We start from the raw sequence: 10,352 nt of genomic DNA on the forward strand, positions 1-10,352 counted from the left end.
CCTCCCTCCTCCCTCCTCCCTCCTCCCTCCTCCCTCCTCCCCTCCTCCCCTCCTCCCCTCCTCCCCTCCTCCCCTCCTCCCCTCTCCCCTCTCCCTCCCCTCCTCGCCTCTCCCTCCTTGCTCTCCTCCTGTTGCTTCCACCCTCTTTCCCCCCCCCCCTCTCCTTCCTCCCCCCACCTTGAGGAACTTCCACACATGCCCATAGTTCCAGTCGATGATGGGGTTCACCTGCTCCAACTGAACTTGCAGAAGAAACAAGTAAAGATGTTCTCACCCTCATAAAAGGAGGCATGTAGGCAGATGATGGGGAAAAGCTACATGTCGAATTTCAGAAACACGAAGCAAGCAACATCATCAGCCCTACTCATCATCATCATCACCACCACAACCTCTAAAACCATGAACAACCCTCTCTATCTTCATCGTCATCATATTCATCATCGTCGTCATGATGACTATCACCACCACCACCACCACCACCACCACCACCACCATCATCATCATCATCATCATCATCATCATCATCATCATCATCATCATCATCATCATCATCATCATCATCATCATCATCATCATCAGAATGATAATCATCTTCCAACCTTGATTGATCACCACAGTTTGGATCTCCTTGTCTGGTCCCAAGAACAAATGCCATCGGCTTTGAGCTGAGACAAAGCAGACAAGAAACTCTGTCAGAACACACAACAGAAAACTTTCGTGTTGAGTAGAAGGAGGAAGAGGACGAGGACGAGGACGAGGACGAGGACGAGGACGAGGACGAGGACGAGACGAGGACGAGGACGAGGACGAGGACGAGGATTTGAAGATAGGTTAGAATGTGTAGGAACACAGAAACATGCCGACAGAGAGGAAGAGGATAAAGGAACACAAGTCAAAAGATCACCATGAATCAACAAGCTCGATTAACGAGCCTTTGATCCCCTTGCCGCATCTGCAAGACATTCCTCACATCACCGAGAACGGAGAGGATTCTGAAATCTGATGACTACACTGACCTCAACAACTCAAGGTCATACTGTTCAATCACATTCTCAACATGTTGACATATCTGGAGACAACGTTATATGCTTGGAGGAGATGATAAATCAATATTCCTCTGGGAATTCTTTTGGGTTCTCAAAATAAACCATTCGCGGCCTCTATGTTTTTGTTGTCAGAAAAAACAAATGATAGAAATCAAGAGAAGCAAGGGCCAAGAATCAGCAAACGATAGGCGTACAGGAAAGTGGGCGGAGGCAGGAAGAAAAAAGGAAGTAAGAAAGAAGGAGGAGGGAGGAGGGAGGAGGGAGGAGGGAGGGAGGAGGGAGGGAGGAGGGAGGAGGGAGGGAGGAGGAGGGAGGAGGAGGGAGGAGGAAATGAGGAAACAAATGAAAAGGAAGGAAGAAAGAAAAGAGTGAAGGAAAAGCAAGACACGAAGGAAGGGGATGCAAGTGGAACAACCAAATAACATTTCCCTCACATGGTGTGTATTCGTATCATTGCAATACTTTGCACTTGCTGCCCTCATCAGGTGCAAGATCACATCAGCGTCCTGTTTGTCTCCCCATCAGTCTCCCAACAGCACACGTTGAACTCAGCAGCACCTTCCCGCCATTGAAGGAGACTAGGTTGAACTCTGGACCAAAGAGACGGAGAGAGTCCTAGAGGAGGAAAGAGCAGTGAGCCAGTCCCACCAACGTCAGTCGGATGGTTTGAGTTCATACCATGAGTGTAGTCAGTGCAAGCTCAATCTTAACGCGCAAGTCTTCGTCCCCACAGCTCATGATATCTTCGTGCTGCCTTATCAGCCATGGTGCGCAGAGCTTCCCTTGTGCACCTTGGTAGAACCTGACGTCTCGTCGCAGAGTCTGCTCCGATGCTTCCGCTAAGATCATGGTCAGGCGGCAAGACGAGTAGTTCCTCCCCTCTTGCACCTGCTGCCGACATGGAAACCTTGGAGCGACGATGCATGGACAGAGGTCGAAGATGGGACAGCATCCTGGTGAAAGGCAGACATGCTGTTGCCTGAGCGCAAAGGGGAAAACTCTTGCACTGTCACGTCAGAAAGCAGGACATGAAGAACAGAGTTTGAATCACCCTCATCGAAGGAAAGCATGTCCAGCCGTCAACCCTGAGCAGCACATGGATCAGAGGCCGGCTTCTTCGATGCAAGAGCTCCTCCAGCAGTACTCTATTCTGTCATGCTCGGTTCTGTATCAAACTCTCTTCCTCCTCTTACATAGCTCTGCTCTTTCATGCTCCCTTCCTATTCCTCTCCCTCCCCTTCCCTTACATGGAGGGCTCGAGTGCCGCCATCGCCGCCACCAGCAGCAGCCGCTGCCATGTCAGTGTAGACCTCATGAACAGCGACAAGGACCCCACAACTTTGAAACTTTTCGGATTCTCAACTTTCACTCAAAGTTCCACCCGGCCCTCGATAGAGTCACGGGGCCGGGCCCGGGCCCGGGCCCGGCCTCACCGTGGCACTGCTCACTGCCGGGGCCTCAGACTCGGAGGAGGCTGGATCCGAGTAACAGTAGTAACTGTCTTCTTTACTCAAAGTTAAGTTGAAAAAGAGACTTTTCTCTTATCGCCCTACCGTGGCAGTCACCCGAGACCCACTGGGCGGCCACCGTCACTGCGGCCCGTAGGCTCAGTCCGGGTTCTTTCTTAGATCCGTGGTACGTACTTTACTTGAACTAAAACACTTAATGGCAACTTAGGCAAAACTGGTCAACGTCTAGTACTTCAACCGTCAAAGTCGGTAGTAGTCGACCACACGCACTCTTTGAACGCAGAACATGATCACAACTGCTGCTCCTACTAGTCCTCAGCAAATCTCTTTATTGTGGGATACCAAGAGCGGCCTGATAGCCCCAAGGGACGAACTTTTTCCTGCTCATGCGACAGCTCATGTCAGGCAGAGGTGTGATGTACACTCGTCACGACGTACCACGACTCGTCGAAGACGTAGCAGAAAGCATCTTGAGCCTGCAGAAGAGAGGGAGAAGGAGTGGGAGAAGGGGGGGGGGGGGGGGGGGGAGAAAAAAAACTCAAAAACCCCCCCCCCATCCCGTCAGGGGGGGGTACCGGGGCCAACCCAGTAGGTCCCCCAACAATCTCACACATCCAAACTTGGTTTTGGTGGGTCATTTTGGCTCCAAAACCCCCTGGGACAAAAAGACCCATCACCCCTACGGACCGAGGCAGCTCGCTCCTGTTCTCACTGACCTGTGAAGAAGCTCCCCGGAGCTTGCATGGCAAGGTCCTTCCAAGTTGTGGTGATGGCACACTGCGAGATGGCATAGGGCGTCACCGTTGAAGACAGGACAGGACAGAAGCTAAGCAGAGGGCAGGGGAAGTGAGAAGTAGGAAGAATACGAGGAGAGGAGAGGAGAGATTAGGAAAGAGGACAGGACAGGACAGGACAGGACAGGACAGGACAGGACAGGAGAATTTCATCCCTTTCCGCCAGTTTCACTTACGTCATGGCGGTAGCTTGCAGGTAGCAAGTAAACCAAGAGAGGACGGTAGGGGTCAATCTTGAGTCCCCAATCCATTGCCCATCCTCGATGGCTGCCTCCCTGCTCGCAAGCGTTCAATACACCAGCCCTCTCCTCTCCCTCCTCCTCCTCCTCCTCCTCCTACCTGAATGATGGCAAACTCATTAAAGACATTACCCTTGGTAAGCTCTGCCATCAGAAGATTGTGCTGAAAGATTGTCAGAACGGAGAGAGGAAGAGAAAAATTGAATGAAACTCACATGTTGCTGGGAAAGCACATCCAGTGCAATCTCTCCAAAGAGAAAAGGGCTAAACTGCCCAATAGGCGAAACATGCATCTAATACAGGCACAACAGCATCAGCCACGACTTGGAGATTCATCGAAATGGTACATGCTGGAATGTAGCTGGAAAGCTTGTGACAAAGTCCCACTTCGCCTTCAAACAAGAGTCAAAGGACGATCAAACTATTGAGCAACAACTGAGTTTTGGCATACCATGTCCATGGATGAGTCCATCATATTGAACTTAGCAGGATCAGCATTCTCCAACATCAACTTGAGATGGAAATGCTCGAAAGGTTGACCTACGAGTCAGATATTATCCCTACTACCTCGTCCTCAACTCAAGTTTTGCTCACATTTTGGGAGTCCCTGGAGGCTGGGCAGACCGCAGCTCAACGATCTGTTCTCCATCATGAGACGTAGTCCAGGGGGAAGAATGTCTGCCATGAAGCCAACGCAGCAGCCGCTGCTCGTCATCATGCTCAATGCCGTCTTGCATATTCAAAGTCAGATTAAAACTCCTAGGTTGTAGACAAACCTTGCATTCATTGGTGCAATTTCCACCATCCATGTAATCCATGTAGTTGTAAGAGGAGGTGTCAAATGGATCTGGAGGAAACCCGCAAGCTGCCGCTATGTCTGAAACCATGTGCCCTCCATTCAAAAAGGTCTCAATGCAATATTTGGAGTTCTCATCTGCAGATAATACGAATCAACACGATGTGCTATGAGATTGAGTGAGGATTGTTACCCATGAAGCAACCATCGTTTGCGACCATCTTCATGAGCGGGCTCGAAGATTCTTGCGGGTCATATGTAATGAATTGCATCATCTGGCATGGCATCAGTAAAAAAGTAAAGCACGCGAACAAGTTTCAAGGTATTTGAAGGAGCAAGACTCAAATAACATCTGACTGACCTTCATGCCACAGGACGAGCAAAGCAGCTGAGTCCTAGAATACATCGTCTCTGTCGAGTCCTCTGACAATGCGGAGCCAATCTGATGGAGAGTGCAGGTGTGGCACAGATCGAACATGTTTGAGAGAACTTGTCCCTCCGCAGATCCAGACATGAAGTCAATCTCGTGATACAGGTTGTGATACACTCTTGAAAAGCAGGAATCACAAACGTCCTGCACACGTTCTTGTCAGACACCAGCCCATCAAAGTTGTCTTGAGTAGCACCTGTGTACTTGTATTCGACATTGGAGCCGACACGTTGCCGAACACTTGGTCCAGACATCCATTGAAGGTCGTGTCGGTGCACATGGAGTTTACAAACCTGAGTTTGTTACAGTCCATAAGTTTCAAGTTTGTCATCTGATCCTGAGAGAGTCCCTGGATCTCGCTGATGAGCGGCTGCATGCAAGCGCACAACGCATTCCGCTGAGCAGGGTTCGCCGGATCGAGCTCCATCAGGCTGCAGTTTGCAAAGAGGCTGTCAGCCATCATCATGTAGCTGTTTTGTGCCGGATTGCATGGATCATTGTATATGTTTCGCAGCTTTGCATTGCTGTTTCCCTGAGGCTTCAATGCACGAATCTCATTCTTGGAACTGCTTCCAAGCAGCTGCTTTATTCCCTTCTCCAACAAGTCGACGACACGGGCATATTGTCTCTGAGTGTTCAGAGGTTGCAAAGTGAAGGATGAGGACACCTTTTTTGCTCTTCCGGTTGCTTTGAAGCCGTGGAAGCTAGAGCTTCAACGGCGAGCAGAGTCAGGAGCAGGAGACCAGAAAGCCTAAAGCTGCTTGCGTACATCGGTACGGTAGGGATTCCCCTGCGTTCTCGGACAGTATAGAAGTGTGTAGATATTCAGGACAGAGGATCTCGTCTGGTTCTGGAAAGGAGGAGGACGGAGGGGCCCGGGGAAGGAGGAAGGGATGTGGAGTTGGGAGGGGGGGGGGGGAGCGGCGGAGGGAAGGGGCGCGAGGGACACGGAAGCGGGGGAGAGATCTGGACAAAGGGTGCAGTATGTGTACCCTACCCCATACATGTAGCTTACTGTACCCTACCCTGCTGAACATTGCTCTTGAGCAGAGGGACAGCCCGGTACTTTAAGTACTTTTGAGAACCCCTACCCCTCATATATCTGTTTTCAATGGAATCGCACCCACCCCTGGTAAAAAAAATGGTAATTTGAACCCACGTAAATGACTAGAACTGTACCGGTAGATTCAACAAAAAAATGACCCCCACCCCATCTTGAGTACATGATGAGACCACCAATCTGATTCCCTTCGTGGCTGCCAGGCGCGGTTGGGAGATAGACCTATCTAAAAAAAGTCAATCAAAACATTTATAAAGACTAGTACAAGTAAAGGGGGAAATTTTGGTACCGCTGACCAGATACGCAGTACCAGGAAACTCTATGGTACAACTTAGTACTGAGATTCTTCGTACAAGGGGTCGCTTCTACTACGATGATGACAGAGCTTTACCAATTAAAAATAGTTTTTGACATCGGTTGGATGAGGAGAGTTTGCCCCATCGCTCCCTCGAAAGTCCCAGGGCCCCGCCCGTGACCGGCCGGACTGATCGGACCCGGTCCTACTACTCAAAGTTAAGTTAAAAATCAGTACGTCAATGACCACCACCGTCAGCCCGACTCAGCCGCCGTCCGACGGTCATGCCAGGCCCGGGGGGGGCGCTTGACGGACGGTCCGGCGGGAGCCGGAGTCCACTAACGGTAGTACCGTACGGGCCAGCCTGTTAGCCGCTGAGCCCTTTTACTTCCGCCGGGAGGAGCCTCCAGCCTCCATTGACACGGCGTGATCGGACCGTCTGACGGTTGGTTCAACCTGCCAATGAGGGCCTAACTTTACTGCCCGCCGGGGGCCCGGGGGGCGGGGAGGGGCACTGCCGGTGGCTAGGCTCCACCGAGCGGCGGGGAGGGCCGGGCCGGGCAGCCGCCCCCACTGGGCCACAGTGACTCCGAGGCTGTGAGTCCGATCCCGGCGGCCCGGCGGGCGGCCCCGGCCCCGGGGCCCCCGGCGCGCCCGGGGCTCCCGGCCGGCCGCCGACGGTGCCGCCGGCCGGGCCGGGCCGGAGCCTGTGCCGGCCGGGCCCCCCCCGGGGCGTCCGACTGTACGGTCACTGAGGCTCAGAACGGTACGGTAACGGTAAAGCGGCTCCGTGCTGTCACAGTGACTTTAAAAAGACCGTGTGACTCGCCGACTCGAACTCAGCCTACGGTTTTTACTCAAAGTTAAGTGAGTTTTATTCTACTACTAGCCTAGTAAGAGGACTCTAGCTTTACTCAAACTTTAGTTAAAGATCAGTACGAGCTAGTAACAGCCCAGTACGGTACTTCACTTGGAAAGACTAAAACTAGTAAAGACCGGCCCACCGTGACTGAACTCGCCTCACTTGGATAATAGTCCAAAATCAGAGGACAGAAAGTTTTGCATTTCACAGATCTCTAAATAGCCTTTCTGCCTTTCCTGGCTGCTTTGCCGGGATGCGCACCTGCTATCGTGGCAATTTTTCTCCTCCTGCTCCTCCTCCTGCTGCTGCTGCTGCTCCTCCTCCTGCTCCTCCTGCTCCTCCTGCTCCTCCTCCTCATTCTTCTTCTTCTCTCACTCAATCTTGTGAGCTGCCTAGTACATCTCTGCTCTCCGATCTCTTTCATTTCCTCCGTCCTCTGTCTTTCCGACGCTGTCCTCTCTCCTCGTTTCCATATCTCCACCTGCTCCTCTGCCTCCTCTCCTGTTCTCCTCATCCAGCATCTGCTTTCCATCCTCTAGTCCCTTCACCGCATCCCGCCCGTCTCCCCGTTCTCATCGGAGCAAGACATCAGTACAGGGCTAGCGTGACGAGAAGGACAGCTTGCAACATGGCATTTCGATCTCAACAGCTCAGAACGAACACGATCTCTAAGGTTGTAGACACCTTGCCATCGCTCGTGTTACTCTCCTGCACTCTCCTGTGTGGGCAGTGGGTATGGCGGATTGTGTTTGCAACCCTCTTCGTCTTCTCTGCTCCAAGGATCTTTCGCGCTCCTCCACCAGATCCCGAATACATCCTGAAGCATGCGCCTCCTACCTCTTGCACGGAGAGCAGCGCGGCAAAGACGAGGGCTGGCGTGTCCAGGAGGCAGCTGGAGAATGCGATCAAGGAGGTGATGGAGCGACAGATCAGGAGGGGATCGCAGATCGGCCTGTCTGTGTCCGTCTATCTGCATGGGGAGGAGGTAGCCTCTGTGTGTGGAGGGATGTGCAGGACTCTGCGAGGGGGAGAGCGATGGAAGCCGGTTACCAAAGACACGATCTTCATGTCTTACAGTGTGTGCAAGGGTGTATCAGCGACAGCGCTCCTGACGTGTGTAGACAGAGGAGAGTGCGAGTTCGATCAGCATGTGACGGACATCTGGCCAGAGTTTGGGCAGGGAGGGAAGGAGGAGGTGTCTATCTCCGATGCTGTCTCCCACAGGGCTGGGATGACGGGGATCGGGCTGGGTGTAGTGATGACGCACCTTGCTGCTCCTATCACGGGGTGGAGGAGAGCGTGGGAGGCAGGGCTGGCGTACATAGAGAGGTACAGGCCTGAATGGGAGCCTGGGAGCCTAGCAAGTTACCACTACGTCTCTTTCTCGTGGATTATTGGAGGGATCGTGGAACGAGCAGCGAAGTTACACATCCATGACGTTGTGCTGTCGAGGATTGCGAAAGTTCTCAAGGTGGAAGGGGAGATGTATCTTGGTCTGCTGCCTGTGGATAAGGAGAGCAGGACTGCGATGTTGGAATATCCTCCGCGTCCTTTCTTTCAGAACCGTCCTGTTGCTTCGTTCAGGGATCTTGTGCGATGGTTTGTTGCAGTGTTTGAGACCAAGGTGTTTGCCGGGATTGGGAATTCCTACATCTGGAGAAACCTTTGCCTGCCAAGCTCAAATGGATTCTTCACGTCTTACTCTGTCGGTGAGATGACTTGAGTTGTGAAGTTTACAGTGTTATGGGAAACCAGAAGGTAGAAGAGAGTTTCATGGAATTGAAGGAGGAAGACAACGAGTTGTAGCTATTGCACGCATGAACATAGACAAGAGTCCTATAGATTGTGCATACCGTACATCTTACAGGATGTGTTGCAGCAAAGATGTATGGAGCGCTTGCAAATAAGGGAAGCTTGTCGGACGGAACGACCCTTGCAAGATCTGAGACAGTCGACAAGCTTGTGAGACATTTTGTGTGATGTCTTTTCTCTGTTGACAAGTTTCACAGGTCAAAGATTGCAGCAACACCTGCCCGAATGTGAGCGAGAAGTCAAAGAAAGGACCCGCAATGAGAAGGTATGTGTCGTGCGCCTCACAACCTTGTAGTCAGATCGCAACTGATGATGTTGATTCGTAGCAATGGTTTCAATCCCTGGAGGAATGAAGCGATAGCAGGGCCAGATGATGGTCTCTTGTTGGTTCACAGCGGGATGGGGGGATGTCTAGGTGATGATGATGAGAATGATGATGATGATGGAGGAGGAGGAGGAGGAGGAGGAGGAGGAGGAGGAGGAGGAGGAGGAGGAGGAGGAGAGCAGAAGAAGCAGAAGCAGAAGCAGAAGCAGAAGCAGAAGCAGAAGCAGAAGCAGATGATGATGATGATGATGATGATGATGATGATGATGATGATGATGATGATGGAGGAGGAGATATTGATGACGATAATGATGATAGAGGTGGTGGTGGTGATGGTGGTGGTGGTGATGATAATGATGATGATGATGATGATGATGATGATGGAAAGGATGGAGACGGGAGAAATAAAGGTGACGAGGACATGGAAAGGAAGAAGACTCTTGTGGAGCAGAATCAGCTTTCATTAGAGCAGTTATCGCGAATGGAAAGCTGACAACTCCACAGGTTTCGGTGAACCGTCATCAGGATTGTCGGTGGCGATCTTGAAGAACAGCTACGAGTCTTATCTGTTTGTGAGTTTCTTCTCCTTGCACTTAAAATCAAATTTTGAAATCTCCCGCCATCCAGCATCAGGAGTCGGTAACCCCGGACACGGTAGAGCTGGTGCAGGCTATCAGGCGGGAACTTCGGCAGTGAGCGAAGTTGAAGGGAGCATGAAGCGTGGAGTGGAACATGAAACGTGTTCGAAATGTGTTCTTGAGTTCATGATTGCTCGGAGAAGATTTCAAACTCTAGCGACGATGATTTCAAACTCTAGTGATGATTGCTCGAAAGAAGCCTCCTGCCCCCACCTGCTCAGCCCTCAGCGTCAACATGAGTAGAGGATGGGAAAAGGCGGCAGACCGGGCGGGAGGAAACGACCTGAAGCCCCGCCTGAGAAGCGAGGTCGACGGGATCCTGCCAGATGGTAAGAGAATGGGGCCAGACGGGAGGATGGAAGGGGAATATGACTAGGAAGGGAGGGAGGGAGGGAGAGAGGGAGGGAGGGAGGAGGAGGAGGACAAGGAGGAGGAGGACAAGGAGGAGGAGGACAAGGAGGAGGAGGAGGAAGGTGTATGAGAAGCAACAACACACATAATCAATGGATAGCAACTACATAAATCAAGAAACAAGAACAAGACTGAGGAGGAGGCGGTGTTGACATGGCAGGTAACAGATGTGAAT

General features: G+C 51.8%; 2 protein-coding genes across 2 annotated transcripts; one reads left to right on the plus strand and one right to left on the minus strand.

The window, feature by feature from the left end:
* Positions 1–2,676: 2,676 nt before the first annotated feature.
* GUITHDRAFT_156611 (hypothetical protein) lies at positions 2,677–5,701 on the minus strand. Its single transcript, XM_005818306.1, has 15 exons — positions 5,442–5,701; positions 4,971–5,400; positions 4,706–4,918; positions 4,538–4,619; positions 4,325–4,482; positions 4,143–4,278; positions 4,000–4,088; positions 3,896–3,940; positions 3,764–3,841; positions 3,649–3,711; positions 3,486–3,584; positions 3,232–3,292; positions 3,091–3,170; positions 2,954–2,991; positions 2,677–2,895 (listed from the first exon to the last, which is right to left on the minus strand). Exons 1-15 carry the CDS (start codon positions 5,543–5,545, stop codon positions 2,844–2,846), a joined length of 1,728 nt encoding a protein of 575 aa, XP_005818363.1. The 5' UTR covers positions 5,546–5,701; the 3' UTR covers positions 2,677–2,843.
* Positions 5,702–7,619: 1,918 nt separating this feature from the next.
* Positions 7,620–9,824, plus strand: GUITHDRAFT_122419 (hypothetical protein; the record flags this gene model as incomplete). Its single annotated transcript, XM_005818307.1, has 6 exons — positions 7,620–8,700; positions 8,871–8,953; positions 9,001–9,068; positions 9,130–9,218; positions 9,633–9,700; positions 9,756–9,824. 6 exons carry the CDS (start codon positions 7,620–7,622, stop codon positions 9,822–9,824), a joined length of 1,458 nt encoding a protein of 485 aa, XP_005818364.1.
* Between the last annotated feature and the right edge of the window lie 528 nt (positions 9,825–10,352).

The sequence above is a fragment of the Guillardia theta genome (assembly GCF_000315625.1).
Source record: "Guillardia theta CCMP2712 unplaced genomic scaffold GUITHscaffold_329, whole genome shotgun sequence".
Classification (NCBI taxonomy): domain Eukaryota; class Cryptophyceae; order Pyrenomonadales; family Geminigeraceae; genus Guillardia; species Guillardia theta.